At 41.2% G+C, this 25,417-nt stretch overlaps 2 protein-coding genes and 1 long non-coding RNA gene across 4 annotated transcripts in view; 2 read left to right on the top strand and 1 right to left on the bottom strand.

The window, feature by feature from the left end:
* On the top strand, window positions 1-19,835 carry COPS2 (COP9 signalosome subunit 2). 2 transcript variants are annotated; one of them, XM_083475909.1, is made up of 13 exons: window positions 1-327; window positions 7,155-7,268; window positions 8,438-8,515; window positions 10,073-10,198; window positions 11,736-11,825; window positions 11,925-12,002; window positions 12,882-13,056; window positions 13,656-13,834; window positions 13,933-13,985; window positions 14,555-14,652; window positions 15,847-15,929; window positions 17,964-18,022; window positions 19,071-19,835. In XM_083475909.1, exons 1-13 carry the CDS (start codon window positions 274-276, stop codon window positions 19,213-19,215), a joined length of 1,332 nt encoding a protein of 443 aa, XP_083332035.1. In that variant the 5' UTR covers window positions 1-273; the 3' UTR covers window positions 19,216-19,835. The 2 variants fall into 2 exon arrangements, with proteins under 2 accessions (XP_083332035.1, XP_083332034.1); XM_083475908.1 differs by having other exon boundaries at window positions 164-327; window positions 11,715-11,825.
* LOC310693470 (NAD(P) transhydrogenase, mitochondrial-like) overlaps window positions 1-25,417 on the top strand; it is a 963,907-nt gene that overhangs the window by 279,408 nt on the left and 659,082 nt on the right. The gene's annotated exons all lie outside the window — the stretch shown is intronic.
* Window positions 15,936-25,417, bottom strand: part of LOC310693671 — a 19,660-nt gene continuing 10,178 nt past the window's right edge. Inside the window, exon 3 of the long non-coding RNA XR_014519304.1 lies at window positions 15,936-16,204. This is a non-coding gene — a long non-coding RNA (uncharacterized lncRNA). The remainder of the gene's footprint in view (window positions 16,205-25,417) is intronic.

Below are 25,417 nucleotides of genomic sequence, written 5' to 3' on the forward strand. Positions count from 1 at the left end.
CCGTGCTCGCCGCGCGCGATTAAAAAAAACAAAACCCCTCCCCTTCCCCCCCCACCCGACGGGAGCCGGCGGGGGCGCGGGCGCGCCGCCGAAATCCCCATCCCCACCCGCGTTCCCTCCCTCAGCCCGAGAACAGAGTCACATTGAGGAGCAGCCGCGGGGGATTGTGGGAGAGGAGAGGGGCCGGCCGCAGCCTGTTTCTCCTCCCTCCCCTCCGCCCCTTTCTTCCCCTCCCCTCCCCCTCCCCCCCCGCGCGCGCGTCCTCCGGCCAAGATGTCTGACATGGAGGATGATTTCATGTGCGATGATGAGGAGGACTACGACCTGGTAAGGCTGAGGGGGTGGAGGCGGGCTGCGGCGGGGGAAAGGGAGGCCGGCGCCCGGCGGCGGGGAGAGGCCGAGCTTCCAGGCCGGGAGGGGGTCCTCCGGAGCCTCCCCTCGACTCCCTCAGGGGTGCTTCCCTCGCCTTCCAGTGACAAGGCCAGCCTGTTCCCCCCGCCTCAGAGGTGGGAAAGTGGGGCAGGCAGAGGAAGCTCGTGAGTGGGGATAGTTCGAAGGGGGGGGGACACCTACCTTCTCTGTGTCTCATCCTGCCACCAGCACCCCCAGCCCAGTCAAAACCTGAGGCTGCAGGAGTAGGCCCCTCCTCGGGCCCAGCCAGAAGTCTGGGCCCCCTGTGGGTTAAAGAACCGTTTCTTTGGATTTGGAGAGGCAGGGACGAAAGGGTTTAGGAGGGCCCTAGTATTGTTCCCCTCCCCACCCTTAAATGCCTTAACCTCGAAGAGGAGGGAGCCAGAATCCGCCCCTTTCGGGTGCTTAGGGGTGATCGCTGTCTCTGCCAGGGTCAGCTCAGAGACGAGGAGGTGAGAAACGGGTTAGCACACATGCACTCCAACTGGGATACGTTGCAGTGGGAAGCAGGCCTTTTCTGTATAACGCTGGTTACTCCTTCATGTGGTGTTTTTTCCTTTCCTGATTTCCCCCCCCCCCCCAGTGTGTGTGTGTATACACGTGTGTTTGCAGTATGAATCGGTCTGTGTTGCTGAAAGGGAACTCTTAAAATTTTAGGCAGTGGCTAAGTTTAATACATGTGATATTGCTGTTTTTTTAAAAAAAATTGTTTTGAAATGTGCCGTGCATCTCTTTTGGGTCAGGATATATTGTCTATTGTGTGTTCCTTATCATTTGTGTACTTGTGATTACACAGAGGAAAACAGTTTTGAAATTTTCATAGAACTGTGTAGTCATTTGCCGCCTGTGCAATGAAGTTCTCCTGTTTTAATATAAAACACAGAATACTATTAGACTGCCATCCTATGCATGCTAGGTGGGAATCGATTTCCAAGAAGCCATGCGTAGGATTGAATGAAAAGTCATGCTTCTTCCTTTTAGCAACAGCTTATGTGTAATGTCAGTTTCTACAACTTCCTCATGTCCATATATCATTTCATTGTGAACTTATTGTTTTCTTATGGCCTTTCCAAAGAACCATTCAAACAGAGAAGAAATTACAAGCATAGTCTTAATCTCAAACTCTTGACGGTCAATGTGTATATTTCTTCTCACATCTATAAACCCTTCAGAACACTGACATATATGTTATAGGTATATTATAGTATCCTGTACAAGCTCTGCCAAGGGGGATAGGGTGACACTTATCTTAATGAAGACCCATAGTTCACAAGGTCCAGCTCCTGGCATGTCAAGTTAAAAAGATCTCAGGCAGCACAGCTAGGAAAGGCACTTGTCTGTGACCTTGGAAGACTGCTGTCAGTCGGCATAGACCGCAGTAGATTATGTACACCTTGATGTATGATAGTTACAGGTTTAGCATTATTATAAATAAGGTTTCTGTCAGTTTATAACTTTTTGACAGATATGTTTATCAGACAGTCCAGTGTGTAAAATTGCTATATTTCCCTGCTCCACAACTTTTCTATGCATATTGACTTGATTATGGGATGAGAATGGAACACCTTTCCCCCTGTAAAATGCATTATAACCTTTACTTACAGAATTAAGGCATTAATTAAGATACCCAACAACCATGCAGTGCATCAGCACAGATCTGGAGCTACTGTAAATTAACACAGTTTCAGTGTACAGTAGTTGAACTTTTCCACTTACACAAAATTTTACAAGTGCTTTTTTCCAGAGAGCTGAACAACCTGTGAGATATTGCTAGACCACAACTCCCATCATCCCTGACTGCTGACCACAGGTTCCCCATCTTTGATCTAAACATGTGTCCATACTTTGCTGATACAAGTATCATAATCACTGCCCAGATTTGCAGGTTGGGGAGAGTTTTGGGCAGAGAATTTTAGTTGAATCAATGAACAATCATTCAAACTAACTTGTAGAGTGCTGAATGGATGATTACATTGTGAATTAAGCAAAGAAAGCAATAGATGTCTACTATACAGGTCCCTTTATAAATCAGTGTAGGAAACCTGTGCCTCTTCAGATGTTGCTGGAACACAACTCACATAAGAATGTAAGATGAGCATGCTAGATCAGTCCTGTTGCCCATTTTATCCAGCATCCTGTTCTCACTATGGCCAACCAGATGTCTGTGGGAAGTCTGCAAGCACAACATGAGCACAACAGCACTCTGCCTACCTGTGATTTCCAGCAACTGGTATTCACAGACATAATGCCTCAGAGCGTGGAGGTAGAACATAGCCATTATGGCTAGTAGCCATCAATAGCCTTCTCCTCCCTGCATTTGGCTAATCCTTTTTTAAAGCCATCCAAGTTGGTGGCATCACTGTCTCTTATGGGAGCAAGTTTCATTATTTAACTATGTACAACATGCTTGGTGGAGGGGGTACCGTTTGTTTTTATTCATGTTCCTGCAGGGTTAACAGCCACTTGCCGTGATTGCTAAATAGAACCTTCATGTGCAGAAGCAGTTTGTCCTTGAAAACCAGGTGCTGGGGCAAGCAGGAGACGACTGTCTCTTTACTGTCCTATTTATAAGCTTTCAGAAACATCTGCCTGGGCCTTGCTGGAAACAGTGCTAGACCTTCTGATCCAGCAAGGCAATAATATTTAGAAGCACACCATGCTTTTAAATAAGCTTCAGACCACTGCTTCCTGATACACTCTTTCACACCAGTAGCTCCCCCCCAAAAAAATACATTAATCTATTCTCCATTTCTTCATAACTTTGCCTAGTTCAGGAAAATGTGTTCACAGGTAGCTATGCTTGTTCTGCAAAGCCGCCTCCCTCTCTCCTTGCATTGGATATAAAAGTTATCGGCAAGAGAGCACCAGTCACTTGTTAGGTAGGTGTAGTAGCAGTGGAAAAGCCCTCCTAACTTTCCCCCTAATACAGCATGAACTGAAAGTATATTGGACAGGGAGAACTAAGCATGTTCCTGGATGGCATTTATTTTTCTTCCATGCAATTGACTTTTCTTGCCATGTTACAATACATGAGGACATAGTTTGGGTGTGTAGATGTTTGCTGTAGGGTCATTATAGTAGATAAAATTATTTGTAAGACAGGACTTCAACAGGTTAAGAATCCATTTCTGTTTAATGGTGATGCTGTGATGTACCAAAGGGATATTTGATGCTGCCCTTTCGAAATGGAGGAGGAGGACACTGTTTCTCAATCCCCAGCAGTTGGATTCTGAAATAAGTATTGAACATCAAGTGTGTGTGTTTACCCTTAAAAGGTGGAATTTGCATAGCAACAGCTTTGCTTTCCACAGATCAGTGAGCATTCTTTAAGGAAAACTACATTGCAGAGGCTTTTAAACAAAGCTATACGGACCTAGAGTCATCTTACATATATGACTTTAAAAAGCAATATACCGTACTTCCCAAAACAAACTGACATTCTTTGGATAAGACAAAACTTTAAACAAATGATAAAGAAGCTAGTAGAAGCATTTAACAGGAGAATAAATTCTAATGTTAATGTCTGTATCAATCATGACTCGCACAGTTTTGCATAATGTTATCTTCAGAAAAGGGATGAGTTGATGGCTTTTCTTCCTCTGAAATGTGATAGATAGTGCCAATGTGCATTGGCTAAATTTATGCCTAACTTCAAACCCTTGTTCCTGTAACTCTCCCAGAACACCTACACTTTGCCATCTGCATGCATTCAGCTTCAGTCTTCATCCCCAACCAAAACCTAGCACAATACCTAGATGTGTCTACTCATAAGAAAGTCCCACTGAGTCCAATGTGGGTGTAGGATTGCAGCCATAGCGTGTGAAACTCACCTTGATGCTTCTTTCTGTTTGTTGTCTGAACTTCCACACTGCTGAAATCTAAATTTGAAATCTCCTTTTCACAGGGATCTTTATGTTTTGCTTCTGTTTCTTTGGAAAGTTCACATACACTTATAGTTCCACATTAATAACTAGTGAAATGTTTGTTGCTACAGGTGTGTGGGGGGGGTCCGTTTCAAGAGAGGGATTATATATTTAAAGAAGTGCACCACATCTTCCTGCAGAATCCTTGTCACCAATATCTAGACAGCTAAGGATGGAGGGACAAGATTTTAACTTTCTGTAATCATTTGTGTAGATGACACACTTTCTTTTCCCAAGGAAATGAATGTCAATCATGCCACTATAGCAGAAGGTAAAAGGATGCATTCAGAGACATCACCAGGGTGAGAACTGAACCTGTTCCCCACCCCCGACAACTGTAGCCATTAAGAATTCAGCCTCTTTCTGTCTGGTTTTCCACTGTGAGAGCAAAATGGTAGATTTAAAAGGCTTTTGGTATGATCCAACAGGGCGGTTACAGCAGGTTCATGGTTAAAGATAACCATACGTTCTGCATATGCATGGCTAAGTTACGTGAAAGCTGACAAGAGAAGATAGATTAGGGAATTTATACCAGAGAACAAGGAAAAGAGAGTGAGGGTGTTCACTCCCAATATTTAGGATATTGTATGTGAACCAGGTATCCCTGTCTCCAATGAACTTGACTAGTGCAAGAACAGAATGCCGTAATGTGCAGAGTAAACTGCTACCAGTGAAATGTAATACGTGTTTGCTCTCTGAATATTTTATGCAATTCCTTTTATGTTGTGATTGGACAAGGGGCATGCTGACATTTTAAAAATGCCCAGGTTTATCTCCCTGGCAACACAGCAACAAGTGAGGTTAATGCCATGTGCCTGTGTTGATGACTCGGAGCTACGCTGCATGCTGAGAATGTCTGCCTCTTTCGAGCCATAACTTCACTTACTGTTCTTTTTAAACTTCTCAATTCACCAAACTGTCTTTGTGTGCCTATGCCTTCATGTTCATGGAAATAAAACTTAAGGTTGCCTTCTCAGGCTTATACTTCTAGAGAGAAATACCCTTGTCAACACAAGCACAAATTTGAGGTGGGATGTGTGCACTTGCCTCAAGGTTCAACCTGATCTATTTCAGAGGTGCTATGTGTACAGTACAACTGAATTAGATCTGGTAAAAATGAAGCTGTGTTTCCCCCTACCTCGCACTCAGCCCTCATTCACTATAATTCAGAATCTAAAAATGCCTATAGCTCCCCCCCCCTCTCGTCACAAATGAAGTTTGTGGGTATAGCAGCCCCTTCAAAGTGAGTTAAGCCTGCCAGTTTGTAGACTGATACATCCAGGGGTTTTTATGCAGGTCACCTTTCAAGTTTGGGTTCTTCTTTTTACACTTTCAGCCGGAATTGGAAACAATTTGCAGGCATGGTTACCTATTTTGAGGGATTGGAGCCAGCTAAGTTTCAGAATGACAGCCTCAGTAGTTTTCCGGTTGGGTACAATAGAAATTGTAGCGGGGAAGGGAGTGGTAGCGGGGAGAGAGCATGGATCCCCAGGAACATCTGGGGTGGGGGAATTCACCCCCAGTAAGGACTTTGCTACCTCAGGAATTGTTGGTGGGGAGTGGGCTGTTGCCCCCCCCCCCGATAGTTGTTTTGAGGATATATCCTCAATTCTGGGAGAAAGTGATTTCTCCATGGACTTGCATGGGGAAATGGAGTGGTGGAAAAACAGCTTCTTGCCACACACATAGCAAGGACTGTGTTATCCTAAGCTTGAATGATGGTGATGGGGCTTCTGTACCCCACTCCCATGGATTTTAGGGGATACATTGGAGCTCTCTTCATGGACTTGCAAGTGTGTGTGGGGGAAACAAATTTGTAATTGCTTTCCCAAACCTCTGTGATAAAAGAGCGCCCTGGGGAAATAATCATGATTAAAAAGGTAGACCTGTCCATCAAAATAAAAGATATTCAGCCCCTCTAAAGGGATATTTCCTTAAGCAGCTTGATTTCATTTCTCCACGATGTGGTGGGAACAACTGTGATGCATTTTTTAGACAGCCAAGGCTGCAAAGTGTCTTGGAAGTTCAGGAAGCCCCAGGTTTGACTGAAGATGCCTTGTTAATGGTGAGATCTGACTCAGAAATGTGAGAATCTTCCCTGAACCAGTCCAGTTTGCCTCGTAATTCAGGGTACACAGCTGATGCACACTCCCGCTTTGAGGTAGTAACAAAAGATAACCCCCAGTAGTCTCTCAAAGACCTGATACTATTAGTGGTTTGTATTAACATCTTCCAGTTAACAACCATGGGTCTAAAACAGGCATAGGCAAACTCTGGCCCTCCAGATGTTTGGGACTACAATTCCCATCATCCCTGACCACTGGTCCTGTTAGTTAGGGATGATGGGAACTGTAGTCCCAAATATCTGGAGGGCCGGAGTTTGCCTATGCCTGGTCTAAAAGAACTGGAAAACATGCCTGAAAACTCATTCTGGTCTTTATTGCTTCACCATTTTGCCCACAATTCAAACAGTTATCTGTGGAAGGTAGCTATGCATTATGATTCAGCATCAACTATAGGATCATGTGTAGGTCTTTTTCCTTTTTTTAAGCTAAAGCTGTTACTAATTTTGGCTGGAATTTCTTTTGAGTAGCTCAAAAGTGTACTAGTAAGGACTGCTTCCCTTGCATCTCAGCATTATGTGTACTTGTGTTTGAAATGTTTTTTTAAAAAAATGTAAATATAACTCTTCTTAAGTCAAACCATAGCAACATAGGTTGATGTTTGCCGCCCCAACCCCCTGTTCTGTTCTTATCTACAAATCGCTTAGTATTTTTAATGCTTTAACCTGCATTATTGCTTTCCACCCTTTGAACGTAGGAATATTCTGAAGACAGCAACTCTGAACCAAATGTGGATTTGGAGAATCAGTACTATAACTCTAAAGCCCTGAAGGAAGATGACCCCAAAGCAGCACTCAGCAGTTTTCAGAAGGTTTATAGTTTTTTTGTTTCTTTATATTGGTACACATGTTACTGTGTTAGTTTTATGATGTTAGCGGCCCTGAGCCCGGCTCCAGCTGGGGAGGGTGGGGTACAAATAAAAAATTATTATTATTATGTTCCAACTAAATGTTTTCCTCCAAGTTTGTAAGAGCTTTCTGATCTATGGTGGCCTGATGCAGCTGTAACTCTGCCCATTAGTCTTGGGACATTCGTCCTCATTTCATTAGCCAATTATGGCTAATGTTTTGCTTTCTAACTCTAGACGTTATCAAACCATAGTATGAAGCAGGTTTGTATAATGTGGTCTGGGCTAAGCACTCCTAGTGTCAATGTCAGTGCAGACATAGGCATGGTTCATATGTCATGTTAAATCATAGTTTGGCTTAATGCAGACAAGGAGCATACTCATGCATGCTGCTCAAAAGTTTCCAGGACGCCTCTCCTGCTGCTGCAGTGCCACAGACAGAATAAGCCTAACTTACCATGCTGTCCAAACCCAGGCTTGTGGTTTGTTTTCTTCATTGCTTGGACAATACCACAAACCAGACTCCTGCTGGTTTCATCCACTTATGCACTACTCTGGTGGTTTCTTGATTATATTTGCTTGTGATATGACTTTTTAAGTTGTTAAAGACACATTAGTCTCAGAACATAATGCAAGGGAGAAACTAATACATATGCTTTTTTTTTAATTCTCAAGGTCTTTTTAAAATTATTTTTGTTCTGTAGCAGAAGGTTGATCAGGATCTTCTAGCAGATCTCTGGGTGGCCCATTCATGTTCTTCAGTATATATAAATTCCAGTGCAGCCTAACTTGGAATACTCAGTAATAGGGCCAGAATTCTTGAATCGGTGACAATTCCAATAATGCTTGAAAAGTTGCATTGGATGGGATTTTTACACGACATGGTAAATATGAAACATCACAGAATCAGCAAAATAGTGGGGAAGGAGTGAGTTCTTGATGAAGATTTATCTATGTCTTTGACCATCACCAAGCTATCAAGTTAGACAGCAGTGGGAGTTAGTAGAATGACAACATTGCAAAAGCATTTCCGGACTGCCTTGGTATATTGTTAAATAGGCTTCAGCATAACTTAATGAAATTTACAGATATCTAGAAAAACAATTATCTTTGATTTATGTGGTTTTTTATAGGTTTTGGAGCTTGAAGGTGAAAAGGGAGAATGGGGATTCAAAGCATTAAAACAGATGATAAAAATAAATTTCAAATTGGTAAGCTGTATACTGTTTTTCCTTGCTATTTTTCTGTATTTGAAATTAAACCATATAAGTAGGCAGCAAGCCACTTTTATCAAATGGCAGTCTTCCTCCTTTCATTTGCTAGCAATAAACTAGTTTTCACATATACTGGCACTACTGCTTATAACAGCGAACCTTATCATTGTAAAAGTAATAATAAAGCTTTAAACCTGTGGGTCTTAATGCATTAAACGTACATAGAACCTGTTTCCATCTTCCTTAAGTATCCATTAATATCCCGTAGGGAGAAATATCTTGAAGACTGCGTAACCCTAATGTTTGATTTAGCCTTACGTGAATGAGACCTGAGCCTTCTTCCCCTCTCCTGCTTGGCAGCAAGAATTAGATTATAAACTTTTGCTTCCCATTTTAACTGCAATTTAGCTTATGTCAGAATGCTAAAGAATGGTTTTACTGAAAAAGCCAACTTCAAAAATAATGGTTTTTAATTATCTTGTTTCAATAATCTGTGGTTAAGATTAATCACAGTTTAGTGTTCAGATGTAACATTGTGGTAAATGGAAATGAACTCCTGTGCTCTTCTCACAACTATAGAAGGTGAGTGGGTGAGGACTGCATGAGCCCAAGGCTTGTGCATGTAATGCTTAACCTAGGTTTAATGTTAGATTGAAATTTTCATAGTGTGGTGGTCACATTTAAAACTTTGAGGGAATGACATAAGGACCACATGCTCTAGTTGCTTCTCTCCACCAGGTCACACATACCCAACAGACAGAAAGTGACGATGACAAAATCATTAACAAATCACAGAACACACAGGTGACCTATGATTGGATGGTGGTTTTGTGGGAATCCCTTGTAAAAATGTTGAGGATGCAGAAAGATCTCTACCTTGGATCCAGTTTTTTTGCAATATGGTAGCACTGGACAGCATCAGATCTGTAATTTTCATAGTTCTGTTCAATAGAGACATGTCATCTGTGATTTGATTATGTTCATGTAGGGAGAGGGAGACCATGAAAAATTGCAGTTTCAAAATGATCCTTTTTACTGCATGCATATGCCTTTTTCTCTCTGTTGACATTTGTTGCACCCCACTGTCTACCCTCGGTCACTCTGTTTTCCTCCTCTCAGATTGCCCTTTCCTTCCTCCCCACTTGGTCACTCCTCTTTCTGTTTAGCTGCTGTACTAAGTTTTGAAAGCACATAGAATTCAAAGAGTATTGCTTTTACAAGATTCCTCCTCCAACTTCATGTCTTTTTGAGGAAAAGGGTAGCCACCCTCACCACATTTGCAGGTACCTGGGGAAGTTCAATAGTACTGTTGCACCTGCAGATACCTCATTGGTAATCCTCCTATATAGTATTTGTATTACGTAAGGTCATTTTCTTCTAAAACATCTAAACTTTTCCAGCTGTAAGCAATGTGCTCATTCCAAATGTATGCACACTCTAGTTGCACATGCAGTGTACCAAAAATATAAACTTTTGTGTGATTATTTTTGAATGCCACCAGTTAGACTCTGCTTCTAGTCCTAAATGCTTAGTTGTTGTTTTTCTCCCTTGCAGACTAACTTTCCTGAAATGATGAACAGATATAAACAACTATTGACATACATACGGAGTGCTGTTACAAGGAATTATTCCGAAAAATCCATCAATTCTATTCTTGATTATATCTCCACTTCCAAGCAGGTTAGATTATCCTTCCTTCCAAATTCTAGGTTTTGCACCTTTTAAAAAAATGAACTTTGAGAATAATTGCACTCTTGCCTCTTGCTAGTCTCTCTCTCGCTATCAGTAAAATAGGTAGGGAGAGCACTGAGTTAGATTTATAATTTAGAACTGCAGATTTGCACTTCTCAATCATAGAGAATGTTTTTGTTGTGAATTTTCATGGACTGACCCCCTGTGTGCAAATTAATGTCACCTAGTGTTTCTCAGGATGTCGTATGAACTGTACTGAGCTGACATTGGTGTATCTGTTTTATACTATGCTCAGGATGAGAGAGAGAATATGGGGATTTCAACAGAGCCCTGTCAGCACTCATTGATTCCTTAACAGAACTCAGCAAAAAAACACCCCACCCTAATCTAATATGTAACAATGCAGTGCTCTTCTCTCTGCCCATCAGAAACGTGCAGGCTATTTAAAAAATGCTGAAGAATGTTCTTGGAGAGGTTCTGCAGAAGGCCATGAAATCCTTCAGCCTCCCAGCTTCGTTGTTGCTGCTCTGTCAGCTATACTTCAACAGTACAGTTTCAAAACACTATCTCAGTTTTAAAACAGTTGGCATCTGCATGTACTAGGTTTTCAAATCCCTACCTGATTGGGTTTGCTTCTAAAAGTTGGATTGCAGAAGTAATTTGGTTCTGCCATGAGCTCTGTGTGACTTGCTTTCATGGGCCGAGTTTTCTGGGGTCAGGAAGAGCTACCGTGGCCTGTGCCTTTCCAAGACACTTTGAAGAGCCGTTGCTTAGAGTTGTGAGTGATAAATAGCATGACACAAGAGCTCTTGGCAGAAACCCAGAGCCTTTTGAGAAATCACTATTTCTACTTTTGCAGCTAGAGAATAGCTTGAGCAGTTATGAATGCTAATAAATCTCCCATCCAAACGACTGACCAGGCATAGGCAAACTCTGGCCCTCCAGATTTTTGGGACTACAATTCCCATCATCCCCGATCATGGTCCTGTTAGCTAGGGATGATGGGAATTGTAGTCCCAAACATCTGGAGCGCTGGAGTTTTCCTATGCCTGGACTCTACATTATCCTCCTTTCACTACTATGGCTGCTCTGTCATCCCTGGTGCCTAAAGAAAGCAGCCAATTAGGTTCCAACAATTGACTCAGTTTAGTGAGGGCCAAAAGATGGGGAGAGGGGACGTTGCCGCAGCTTTATTCCCATAAAGGGGGAGTAGAATCTACAGCTTTCAGAGAAATTGAGAGCCCAGGTGAGGGTACATAATTATGCCCAAGAAATGGTGGCACATCTTAACTATTAAGCAGAACTCCTTGGGAAAGATATTGGAAGTTATTCTTTGTTAAGTTTTTCTCAATAACAAAAGTATGTATGCCTTAAATAGATGTTACAATGTATAAGTTGTTGATTTCTTCATCTGATGTATTACATACTGTAGTTTAATCTTGCTCTTTGCATATGTTCATGTTGACTTTATTAACAGACACAAATTTGCTGTTTACAATTATAGAATTCTGATTTTTTATGCCAGATGGATTTGCTTCAGGAATTTTATGAGACAACACTTGAAGCTCTGAAAGATGCTAAGAATGATAGATTGTGGTTTAAGACAAACACAAAGGTATAACGGGCAATGGGGAATTTTGTTTAAAAGTAATTTTTTTAAAGTGTGTGTTTAGAACTCAAAGTGTGTTTTTAAAAAGCAACTTGTTGTTTACAGCTTGGCAAATTATATTTAGAACGAGAAGAGTATGGGAAACTACAGAAGATTTTGCGCCAGCTCCATCAGTCATGCCAGGTATGTTACAATTTATTTTCTAAACTGTTTTCAAAATGTACTTATTACAGGGGGGATTTCACTTTTTATAATGTGTTTTATTATGTTTTGAGTTGCCTTGGGATAACCCTAAAAGGCAGCCTTTCAATACCCAATAAAACACTCCAGCACCTCTGGAGAAATGTTTCACAGTGATTGTATCACTACTAAGGTCCTATATTTAGCACTACAAATCTAAAGTCCTATAAAGACCATACCCAATACAAGGCATCATCCCTTTTCTGTCTCTGGTGAGTGTTGCATAGAAGAAGAATGTGCTACAGAGATGTGTACCAAGTTAGTTTTTCAGATGCACTGTATGCAGTGCCCTTGAAGATGATCCAGAAGCATTTACTAGTTCCGAATTCTGTTGCTGGCGATGTCAGGACTCTGATAAGTTCTTCATTTGCATTGGTTGCCAGTGTGTTTTTGGAGCCCATCGAAGGTACTAGTTATGATCAAAGAAGCCCTAAATAGCCTGAGTCACTATATCAGCTTACACGGAAATATAAATTAGTTTTGTAATTGTTATGGTTTGGCAAAACAGTAACAGGCTACATATTGCGCTGATTTTTTTGCTTTATGCATCTACATTCAACTAATGTGATCAGTAACAAATGGTGACTATTTATTCTGTCCTTTTAGTAAGATTAGGGTTTTTTAAAAAATGTGTGTTGATTTTTTGAACCATGCAAGACACTACTTCAGTTTTCTGTCCCAGGAAAGCTTATATGGAATGTGAAATAATATTATGCTTTAAGTTTTGATTATATTTAAGAGTGCAGGTTAAGATTTTTATGGCGAAGAGAGTCGTAATTTCTTTCCCAATTTACAGTGCACATCTTTCTTCCTTTTTGTTAGACTGATGATGGAGAAGACGACCTTAAGAAGGGTACCCAGCTATTGGAAATATATGCTTTGGAAATTCAAATGTATACAGCACAGAAAAATAATAAAAAACTTAAAGCACTATATGAACAGTCATTGCACATCAAGTCTGCCATCCCCCATCCACTGATCATGGGGGTCATCAGAGGCAAGTGCTGTTTACATTTCGTTATCAGATCACATAGAATTTGTCTAGTTAGTTCACTGCATTTATCCTGTATTTTCCTATTGCATAAAGTCAGGTAGTTAAAATCTGAGCATCTTTTGTCTGCTTTTATTACAAAGGATTTTATTGGATTGTACATGATGCAGGAAATAATGTTTTTGTAGGAATGCATCGCTTCCTTGTGTGTAGATGCAAATCCTAGCATATTGTTTGCTCAAGGCATATTCCACAACATAATGTTTCCGTGATTTGAAGTTTTCTATTTGGAATAATTCCATCTGAACAAATGTATTTATAGTAGGGTTGTTTTTTTTAATGTAACAGTTGAATCTTTGCCCCAGGGTGGCAGTGTCCTTCTTTAGTTCTCTTTAGAATGCGTGCTTGGAGCAGGTTGTACAATCTGGAAGATCACAAATGAAGTTCTGTTATTTGGTGTGTTTGACCTTTGTCAGAGTTAGAAAATAAAAGGTCATTTCTAGAAGTCCTGCTGGTATCCATATTGAAAAAACATAGCATGCTAGATGGAATATGTCTGGTAATTGTAAGACAACAATATTGATCTCTGCTTGTTTTTCTTTCAGAATGTGGTGGTAAAATGCACCTAAGAGAAGGTGAATTTGAAAAGGCACATACAGATTTCTTTGAAGCATTCAAGAATTATGATGAATCAGGGAGTCCAAGAAGAACCACTTGCTTAAAATATTTGGTCCTAGCAAACATGCTGATGAAGTCTGGAATAAACCCATTTGACTCTCAGGAGGTACAGTTGTCAGTTTCTTACTGCTTGTATGAAGGCAATTAGCATAAACCTTTTAGTTGGTATCTAAATATGCTTATTGTTGTTTCTGTCCTGTTCAGGCAAAACCATACAAAAATGATCCAGAGATTCTAGCAATGACAAATTTAGTAAGGTAAGAGCTAGTTTCCCTTAAGGGGCAAAGCTAGAAGGAAATTTTAATCTAAATAATCTAGTGAGCTGTAGAAACAAACTCAAAAGTTGGTGTCAAAATTACCCTTAAGAGAAGAAAGTTTACCAAATCTCAGATGTAAATGCGATTGCACTGAATATTAAAATCCTTATTCTCTGCATACAGGCCAGGAGCCACAGAACCATTCAGCTAACCCCAGGCCCTATGAAAGAATAAAAAATGTGTGTTTGTCAAATCCCTATCCTCCCCTAATACCACATGGCAAGCCATTCTTGAAACAGGGGACTTTCAAAAGTAGTTTCTATTGTAGTGGTATGGAGGTCTGCTGCTGAAAGAGAAGTACACTCACTTTGCCCAAGCCCTCAGTCATACTTAGCAATTTTAATACTCACTTTCAGTTTCTGTTGATCCTCAGAAACTGGGGGGTAAAGCTCACTATAGATATTGTTTTCGCCTCTGTTTGGATTATAGCAATCAAATTCTGTTATCTGTTTTCTTTCCTAATTGACTAAATTGTAATGCAGTGCACATGCTCTCTTTCTCACTTGAAGTGCCTATCAGAATAACGACATCACTGAATTTGAGAAGATTCTGAAGACAAATCACAGTAACATCATGGACGATCCCTTCATAAGGGAACACATTGAAGGTATAGCTGTGAAGAAGTCTTGCGATTTTAGCCAGCCCGAGCTCCTCATCCATGTCCACAGTGTATAAAAAAAAATGCCTTCTTTTGTAGCAAAAGCATGATAAAAGTGTAACCGAAATAATAATTTGTGCTAGATAAGGCTGAATAAAATGATTTTGCAAAACAAAAATTGGCAGGAGTTTGACTGGAAGAAGAAAAAAATAGATTTTAAGTATTAACAATTTGTACTGGCCGCTAAGTAGCTTACCTGTGTTGGGGTTGGGAGAAGGAACCATACATTGCAGCTTCACGATGGTACAGCAGAAAGAGTCTCCCTGATTATCTGCGAGACTAGCTATTCACTGGTGGGCTAGAGTGTATTGGACCTGGTTGCCAGGGAAACCAGGACATACGCTGATCCTTACCACCAACTTGGGAAATCCAGGAGACATCTGCCCAGTTGCCAAGAGAAACAAGATTGGGGCAGGGGGGCAGTCTTGGCTGGAATGGAGCAGAGGAAGAATACATAACTCATCACTGAAGCTTTAGAGTAGCCTTTCTCAACCTTGAGTCCCCAGATGTTGTTGGACTACAACTCCCATCATCCCTAGCTAGCAGCACCAGTGGTCAGGAATGATGGGAGTTGTAGTTCAACAGCATCTGGGGACCCAAGCTTGAGAAAGGCTGCTTTCAAGGATGAGTGGGAGGGGTGGCCCAGGGAGGAAATAAAGTGTGAATAACCTCCTCGCCTCTGATCCAATATGTCATGGGGCAGCCGAAGGTATAGGGCAACCTTTGTGTTATATTCCTCTGCTATTGGAGCCCTGGCCTCTAATGAACTATAGTAACAATCATTATCCTTTTCAGCTCAGTAGCTGTTAACTAAAGATGCCAGGAATTGAACCTGGTGACATTTATTGGGAAACTTTCAGTTTCTACAGGTTGATGCCCAGTTTGTTTCCAAATTGAGCTACCATTTGAGTTAGGGGGCATTTAAATACAGTTGAATAATTCGTTAGTTTGATTTAAATTTCACTCAAATTCCCAGCTGGAAACGTCATTTGAGAGAACATTCTTAGGGTTTGATATACAGTCTAATGCATCTGTAAAAGTGTAGTGATCGCTAGATATAAAATTAGACCTATGCATTTGCTTTTATCTAAAGTGCTTTCATTGTATTCATACTGTAATTACTTTGCTTTTGTTCTTTTCCAGAACTTTTGCGAAACATCCGAACACAAGTGCTTATAAAATTAATTAAGCCTTACACAAGAATACATATTCCTTTTATTTCTAAGGTATTTGAACACACTGTCTCCAGAGGATTACACTTAAAACTGTTTACAAAACCTGCATCTCGATATTTTTTTCTCTTGGAGGTTTTAACAGCTGGCCAACTTGTTGTTTGCTGTTTCCCTTCCAGATGCCAGGGTTGTGAGAGATGCTGTAAATCCCAGAGGAGCACAGCATAAGTTTAGGCTGTAATACTGGGTTGCGATGAGATGATTTTTGGGCTCAAATGTTATGGGCGGGGGTCAGCAAAAGGAGCAGCTCAAAAACCGCTTGCAGTTTTCTGTGGGAAGAAAATTCTGTTAATTTGTGGTGGCAGGGCTTGCAATTAGTGATGCGACACTGACACACATGCGCACGCGCGCGCGCGCGCACACACACACACACACACACACAACGTTCTTTCTTGGCTTGCCACTGTTACAAATGTCAGTGGCAGCAGATTTTCTAACAGCTCCCACCTCTAGCAACTGCCCTCTTTCACCCAGCGGTGCATGATGTACATCATGATGTGTAGCTGTTTCAATAGGGCATTCTGGAGTGAAATGGGTGCCTGCCGATATTATGTTCGTTACTTGCAGCAGGGGCAAACTAGAGTTTTCAAAGGAACAGAAATCAAAGTGGGAGGGTCTGGTGAATAACGGTCGACTACTGCCAACTCAAATTATTTTCTGTATTTGCTACTCCTAAATGGAGGGGGAGAGAGGCAAATTTGAGATCAACATTGCTGTTGGATGCACATTCCTCTTCCTCACAAACCTGTGAAACTACATCTGTGAAAGATAAGTTTGAAAAGCTGTGGTCAGTGCCTTCTAACTTCTCAAAAGCCAGACAGGAGGCTGAAGTGGAATTGCAGTGGGTACAGAGGCCTGCACAGCTATTTGTTCTTCAGCTGAGCTGGCAAAATCAAAATTAATTAGGCAGATATGGTTATTTGCACAATTTATCACAGAATTCAGTTTTCATTGGCTTTTTTTAAAATGTGAAAGGCAAAGCCATGGTTTATGCTAGGTAGTTAAAAGTCCATGCCATTATTGGAACTTCCAGGTGTTCAACAAGAAAAACAACAGTACAGTTGTACCTTCGTTCTCGAACGTAATCCGTTCCGGAAGTCCGTTCGACATCCAAAACGTTCGGAAATCAAGACGGGCCTTCCGATTGGCTGCAGGAGCTTCCTGCATTCAAGTGGAAGCCGTGTCGGATATTCGGCTTCTGAAAAATGTTTGAAAACCGGAACACTTCTGGGTTTTCAGTGTTCGGGAGCCAAAAAGTATGTGTACCAAGGCGTTTGAGAACCAAAGTGTAACTGTGTAGAGTGGCTTTCCTTCCTTCTTGCTGCTCAGAATTCAGCTTCATTGGTTTCACTCCAGTCTCCATGGTGTAGCAGCCGCTTGGTCATAATTGGTGTCACTAGTTTGTGAAAACCATGGTTTGCAGTTCAGCTTCAAACTCTTTGGCTTAGATACATTTTAAAAATGTATAGCCAAAAAACAAAACATGATTTTGCATTACATCTGAACCCGGCCCCTGTCCCTCTCTCAACATAGGTACATAGGTTTTACTATTGCTAGTCAAGTCAAGATAACTATAACTGATTCTGCTGTTTGTGTTAAAACTTTCCTACCCTTTCCTTGACCCACTGCAACTTGCGTCTTTCCTCAACCTGGTGTGCTCCAAATGTTGCTGGATTTAAAGCCCAGATAGCACGGCCAGATGTCACGGTGCTAGAATTATAGTCCAAGCATCTTTTTTTAAAAAAATCTTTAAAAAAACATTTATTCAAAAGTTACAATACAACAGTCCAAACTTATTGAGGTCACAAGGTTGGGAGACTGGTTTATAGTATTGAGCTATAAATGTACTGCCAGCAACAACCTGCAAGGCTGACTCTAAAGGCTTTCATCTGCTAAACCTTCCTTTCCCAGTAATCAAACTGGTATTGACGTTATATGTTTAACTTCACCCTTGCTTTCCTAGATAAAGAAAAAAAATGCTTACTACCCAAAGCTACATTGATATTTAATACCTCTTTTCTCCCTTAGGAGTTAAACATAGATGTAGCTGATGTGGAGAGCTTGCTTGTGCAGTGTATACTGGATAAGTGAGTATTTTTTTCTTTTCCTTTTTGAGTACTGAATGTTTTTTAAATGTTTCTTTATAGCAGGAGTGGGGAACTGGATTGGGCCAGATCCTTACCTCCCCCTGCTCCCACTCTTTTTGGTGCTTGCTAAAAACATTTTTAGGGAGGCGGGTGGCGCTGTGGTCTAAACCACAGAGCCTAGGGCTTGCCGATTAGAAGGCCGGCGGTTCGAATCCCTGCAACGGGGTGAGCTCCCGTTGTTCGGTCCCAGCTCCTGCCCACCTAGCAGTTCAAAAGTGCAAGTAGATAAATAGGTACTGCTCCAGCGGGAAGGTGAACGGCGTTTCCATGCGCTGCTCTGGTTCACCAGAAGCGGCTTAGTCATGCTGGCCACATGACCCGGAAGCTGTCTGCGGACAAACGCTGGCTCCCTCAGCCTATAAAGTGAGATGAGTGCCACAACCCCAGAGTCGTCCACGACTGGACCTAATGGTCAGGGGTACCTTTACCTTTAAAAACATTTTTATTTAGACAAGCCTATTCAGACGCTTAGGAAGTTGAGGTAATTATAATCTGTTTAAGTATTTTAACTTTTGCATGTTTTAAAGTACTGTTGTTTTTTATGTTTTAGGAAACAGCTATAAGGTTTTTGTTTTTTAAAAATAATAATCAGTGTATAAATTTTATGAAATAAATAATAAAAATATCCTACTCATATTCAGTAAATTAGGAGTGTCCCATGGACTTGCACATGCCTTGTTAATCCCACCCTTCTCTTTTTGACCCTCATCAGAGTTAATCTGAACCACGGACTATTAACCATAGTTGGTTTGCAAACTTTAGTTTGTAGCATTAATATAATTCCTCTACAGAAAGAGGGGTCGAGGGAACTGGAGATGTCAGCAGGGAGGGGAAGGACATAATGAGCCCCTTGTTGTGTTCTTGACCTCCTGGCCATGAGTGGAAACACTCATAATTTGCATCAGCTTGTGTTGTCTGGAACATTCATAACTTTGCACCAACCTGTATTACCTATGTTTAATATGTCTTGTTTTGTCTCTTGCTTTAGCACTATTCATGGCCGAATTGATCAAGTCAATCAACTCCTTGAGCTGGATCATCAGAAGAGGGGTGGAGCACGGTATACTGCGTTAGATAAATGGACCAACCAACTAAATTCTCTCAATCAGGCCGTAGTCAGCAAGCTGGCTTAACCAACAACAGGCAATTACAAAATGTACTTAAGGCAACAGCGCAGTGATGTAAACCTTAAAAACTGGGAATGGCAAAACTACTGTCGGTTGGTGTGCCCTGAAATTATTGGAGTTAATGGCAGAAGTGCTTTTTTGATCAGCTGGTTTGTGTTTTGCTGCTGCATTTATCCCAAGAAAAACAGCTTTAATCTCCAGAAGAAAACCAAATGCCACGGGATTTATGCTGTGTTGACATCTTGCCCTCACCATGCAACACCCTAATAATTTGTCAAGGGGCAACTAATGACCAGAGCGAAGGTTTTGTTTGTCATGATTTTAAATACACTGACACGTTCCTGTTGGTTTAAATTTAAACACATTTTACCTGCAGAAAAAAGAAATTTCACAAAAAAATAACCTGCAATAACTTGAAATGCATACCCTTTTGAACACTTCCTTTTTCTCATGTATAAATCAAAATGTTTGCTGCATTTTGCAAAATGTCAATTCTCCAAAAATGTGTCCGTATATTTCTGTACCTGCAGTGTAGTAAAGGTTTAGAAGAAACCCCGTAATTATGGTGGCATACTGTCACTTAGGTTTCAAGCAGCAAAAATAAACAGTGCAGTTCAGAAATTGTAGAGTTTTTGTTTCTTGATGTGTTTTTCATTATGTGGCTGGCTTGTGTTTAAGAGATACAGGGAGAGTGTTGTTGCCTTCTGCCTGTATTTTGAAAGCACTCTGAAGGTCAGGGGCACCATCTACGAAGCTGTGCTGCTAAACAACTGCAATCTGTCAAAGGGGCTTATGTGAAACTTCTACACATGCCACATTTTCTTAGTGCAAGCCTATTACTGCCTGCTCTGTGGCTAGTCAGTCAAGAGCAGTCCACTGGCATCTTCCCTTTCAGTTTCAAAGAAGAATGTTCTTGCTAACCATAGTTAGTGTCAAACCACATTTTGCAGCTGGAGTTAGAATGGGTTTGTAGACTGGCTGAACTAAATTTAGTTAATGAAAATACAAGTGCAGATGTAATCTTAACCATATTAGCTCTGAAACTGAAAGGGAGGTGGGAAATGTCCACATTGGGTTACGAACCTGTGGGATGCACTTAATTATCTAATGTGATTAGCTAATTGTGCAGGCTGCACCTATTAACTTAAATTTTGCACGTGTGTTTAAGTATTACTCTTTGGTATTTATATGCAAACGCTACTGATCAAGCATTACCAATTTAACTGTTTGCTAATGTACAACCGTTTCTTAAGAGTGTCCTAGCCACTGTTGTTTTGGCACATCACAGAACTGGATTTTTAAATCTTGGATTTAGATAAACATGGGCTGTGGTTGATGGGATTGCACAGACGAGTGGTGCCAAATGGAAGTTTGTGGTTTTACTCTTTTTAAAAGAAAAGGAGGAGAAACTAAATAAAAACTTATGACCAGCATTCAGGAGTCATACCTGATGGCTATGGAGTCAAAATTGGCCTTTTCATATGAGGATTTCTGAAGTGGCAGGTGAACTACAGACAGTTCTTTCACAGTCTGCCAATAGGAAGCAGTAGAGGGTATTTCAAAGCACTATTGCAGCTGAGACTGTTAGGTTTCCACATGGAATCTGATAGAATATGGTTAACAGAAGTAAAACTTTGAAAATGAGTGTTGGTCGGCTTTTTGTTCTTTTCATAGTAAATTCCTAGAATTGAGGGGATGTGGTTGTGGGAATATTTCTGAAAGCCTGCGGGGTATGTCCAAAAATGGAGTTTTTGTCCTGCCTGCCCATGATTCTCTTCCTCTTCCATGTCCTGCAGCTGTTTCCCATTCTGTATCCTTGTCTTACCTTTGTACTAGCAGCACTGGTGAAAGGAATAATCCTGGTTCATATATTTTAGATGTCTTGTGAACTTTCCCTTCCACCCTCACATGGCATCCCTTTTGAGAACATGTTGGATCAAGCAAAGTACTGTTTTATAACCCGGTGTCTCTGAGAGGAGGAGCTCTACAGGTGATATGCTTACCAAGATTTTTTAATTTTTTTGCAATGATGTCCCTTGTTGGTTTGGTTTTTTGAGCCACCACAGTCTTGCAGTGGCCATGTGTACAGCTGCCATGTAGAGGCACTGTTGCGTTTGAGTGTTGCCTCTGCATGATGCTGGCTAGAAGCTCACTGGTGCCTTCACGTGCTATTGAGTATGTGAGCAGGACCAAATGATTTCTTACTGCTTGTATAGCACACTATATAGTAGTGCATTCAATCCCTAGGCCAATAGCTTTCAAACTTCTGCCATGGAAATCCTGCATGTTGCAGAGCATTCTGAAATATGTTCTAGTGCACATCAAGCTCTCAAGAGGTATTGTTGTTCCACATGAACTGAAAGTACATTCTAGAAGATGCCTTAACAACCCCTTGTGTGCTATGCAGCACAGGACAGGTTTCAGACAACGGTACCTGGAACACAATTGCAATGTGTCTCCTCCCCACTCTTTAAAAAAAAGCCCACATAGGTAACTGTGAGGTTGTTTGTTTGTTTTTTACTCGAGATTTAAACAGTGAAAATTTTATTGTCCAGGGCTGAATTAACGTACTGTGTATCCAAATGGTTTCCCCACCTCCTTCCATTAAACATTACGCAAATCTGGGAAATGGCTTGTCATTTTAAGGTAGGAGCCAAAATAGATGTCTGAAATCAGATGGTTAGCTTTCTTTCATAGCTTATAGCAAGGAGCTTTCTATACAAAAAATAAGGAACACCGACATCCTTTGAAACAGTATTTAGCATGGAAAAAGTCCCAAGTTCATCTCTCTAAAGGACTGAGAAAGACCCATCTAAAAATTGTGGAGATGTATTGCTAATATCAAGTTAGAGGGAATGATGGTCTAATCTTGTATAAGGCAGCTCCCTAAGATGCCGGTATCTCCTGTATCAGCCTTTGTCACCATGGAATCCATGATGGGAACTATAGTCTCAAATGTATGTATGTATGTATGTATGTATGTATGTATGTATGTATGTATAGAGAGAGAGTGGCAGGTGTCCTACTCATTCTATATCCAGGGTTCATGGTAGATTACAGGATAATAATTCAGCTCCAGTGCAGTCCAAATTATGTGCCTTTTTATAAATTGTGCAACCAATGTTCATAATTTGCAAAACTCTACAATTTTTACATTTTCCACCGCAAGGTGGTATTCCACTAAGTTACTCTGAGTAGACCTATTGAAAGTAATTGACATAACCAAATTAGGTCTATTGGTTTCTCCCCACTCCCCAACTCCAGTAGAGTTGTGGCAGCTGAACAGCTCTAGCTACAGACTGTACATTTTGTGGCTTTTACTATAATTCCCAAAGATGTGCTCTCATTGAAGGGGCAGGCAAAATTGAACATTTTTCTGGATCCAAATGGATTGGCTGTGTTTTGAATACATTTTATTAGGGCTTACAGAGAAAAATACAAAATTTAATATCAAATATTGTTTTTTGCCTAAACTAACTAAGACTTGGTTCTAAATGCATTGGAAACAAAGGAGGGGAGGGAGAGAGAGAGAGAGAGAAATAAATAAATAAATAAATAAGAAATAGAATAGGGGTTAAAAAGAGAGAGGGAGAAATAAAATTCAGAAGGTAAAGGGACTTCTCATTCTTTGTCTGTCCACTATAATTAAACAATATTCACTTCATCCACTCCAATATAACACCCAACAAATGGATTGGCTCCAGAAGAGCAGCATGCTTTATGATGTCCTTTGGTTAGCAACATAGCACTGATGTAGCTGGGCTTTCATATAAAGCAGTATTCGGTAGGCAAAAAGCTGCAATACTTTTTGGCTTTGAAGCTTTTTAAAAAGCATGTGTTGGCCTATTTTACCATGTAGTATATAATAAGCTTGATGAGCAGAATGCATACATGAACACCAAGACAGTCCATGGACAATTTACGTATGTTAAGTTGTTCCCAAAGAACCCTATGACGCCATAAACAATAATATCGTTGCCCTGGATGAATATGACATACTTAAAAATCTGGCGAGGGTGCCAGGCAAATTTGTCTTGGTGACTTGGTTGAGCCTCTGTGCCATCAGTTTGCTATCCTGCCCTACCTGTGGTGCAATTTCCTCAAGTTTGTTTAGGCCAAAGTAAGCCCCATGGAACTTGATGGGACTGACTCGCTATTAAGTGTGTTCAGGGTTGCAACTCTAATCTTCACATTGTCCTTCGCTGCCTTCATCCCCATTCCATAGCTGCTGCTGCTAAACAGCATTCAGAGGATTGTCTGGAATCTGACCCTGCCAAGTAGGAATCTATGCAGTCCTCCTACACCTTCTGGCAGAGGAATTGCAGCACTGTAAAAGAGGCCAAGTTGTTGTAGATGAAGTGAGATAACAAACAGGGATCAGAGACTGGAAGGCAAACCCCACTGAAGGGTTAGGCCCTGCTTATGTAGCAGTACAGCTGACATTTCTGCCCTGCCTGATCCCTAGTGCAAAGTGTTGTCTCTAAAACTTCTCCTCCATAAAAATGTTGCACTGTGCATGATGGTCTACCACATCACCCCTCCCAGTATAAACCTTCCTAGACCCACAACTGTGATCTCAGAAGTAGACAAGCAGGGCTGGTGCCAGCACATAGCATCCTTTGCCAAAGGATAAGGCCCACCGCCACTGGTACCAGAGCCCCACCTGCCCTTTACTATTAAAGCAGTGTCTTTCCACGTTAAATAGTCAAAGCTTACACCCAAAGAATCCTGGGAAGCATCATCTGTTAATGTTGTGGCAGATATTCATTTAGGAAAACATCAGAAGGTTTTCTATTGGGAATAGTACCAGGAAGTCTAAAGGAAGAAGACAAGACATATTTATACGCAACAGTAGCCGCAAGGCTATTGATTGTGAAAAATTGGAAAAGTGATATTATACCGACAAAAACAGAGTGGCTTGGAGTATTACAATATATCCAAAACAATGGGAGAAATTGGAAGGATCTCAAAAGAGAAGATAGACAAAGACTGGAAGGTGTTTAAAGGATACTTGCAAAACTATACTGGAAAAATCAGAACTCCTATTAGAATAAACAAGCTCCGTTATAAATACTGAAATACTAAGTAAGATGGATAGCAATGTGTAACAGAAAAAGAAGCAGAAAATTGGTTTTAAAGTGTGTCAAAGAAAGTAATGGAAGTGGAAAGAAATTGCAATTGAGTAGATTGGAAGTTCAACACAAGGGTGGGGTGAGGGGTAAGGGATGGTGATGGGAAAAAGAAGTATCTGGAATTGAGTGGGTATGTATGAATATTTTTAAGGAGTGTATGAAATGTATGTTTGTATATTTGTAACGTGTGTATTAATGCTGAATTATTTTAATAATAAAAATTAATTTTTAAAAAATGTTATGGCGGCTATTAGGAGACCTACATTCTCCCACAGAGCTACAGTTTTCAAAGTGGTTCCCTTCTTGGGGAACTCTGAAAGCTGTCGCTCTGTGAGAGGAATGGGCAATATGCGAGTGTCTCCTAATAACTCTCAGCACACCGAACGAACTACAGTTCCCAGGATTCTTGAAGTGGGGGAGTCAAGACTGTTTAAGACAGTTCTGCTTTAAACGTATAGAGAAGATGGGGTCTGGGTGTGGTCTGGACCTCCCGTTATTCCCGCCCCCCAAGCCCATGGAATTGGGCTTGCCGCCACCACTATTTTTAATTTCCTCAAGTACCAAAGAGCTGAGCTAATAAGGCCCAGTGTTTTACCTACTTGTTTCTATTCGGAAAAGAACGTTTTGCACGCTCACCTGGAAACATTTTTATTTATTAAAACATTTCTATACCGCCCAGAGCACATCAGTCTGGAAGTAATGCACAGCCAATTGTTTAACATACTGGGTGGCGCTGTGGGTTAAACCACAAAGCCTAGGATTTGCCGATCAGAAGGTCAGTGGTTCGAATCCCCGCGACAGGGTGAGCTCCCGTTGCTTGGTCCCTGCTCCTGCCAACCTCGCAGTTCGAAAGCACGTCAAAGTGCAAGTAGATAAATAGGTACTGCTCCGGCGGGAAGGTAAACGGCGTTTCCGTGCACTGCTCTGATTTGCCAGAAGCAGCTTAGTCATGCTGGCCACATGACCCGGAAGCTGTACGCCGGCTCCCTCGGCCAATAAAGCGAGATGAGCACCGCAACCCCAGAGTTGGTCACGACTGGACCTAATGGTCAGGGGTCCCTTTACCTTTATCCACC

Source organism: Podarcis liolepis (assembly GCF_965112155.1).
Source record: "Podarcis liolepis genome assembly, chromosome: 14".
Lineage (NCBI taxonomy): Eukaryota > Metazoa > Chordata > Lepidosauria > Squamata > Lacertidae > Podarcis > Podarcis liolepis.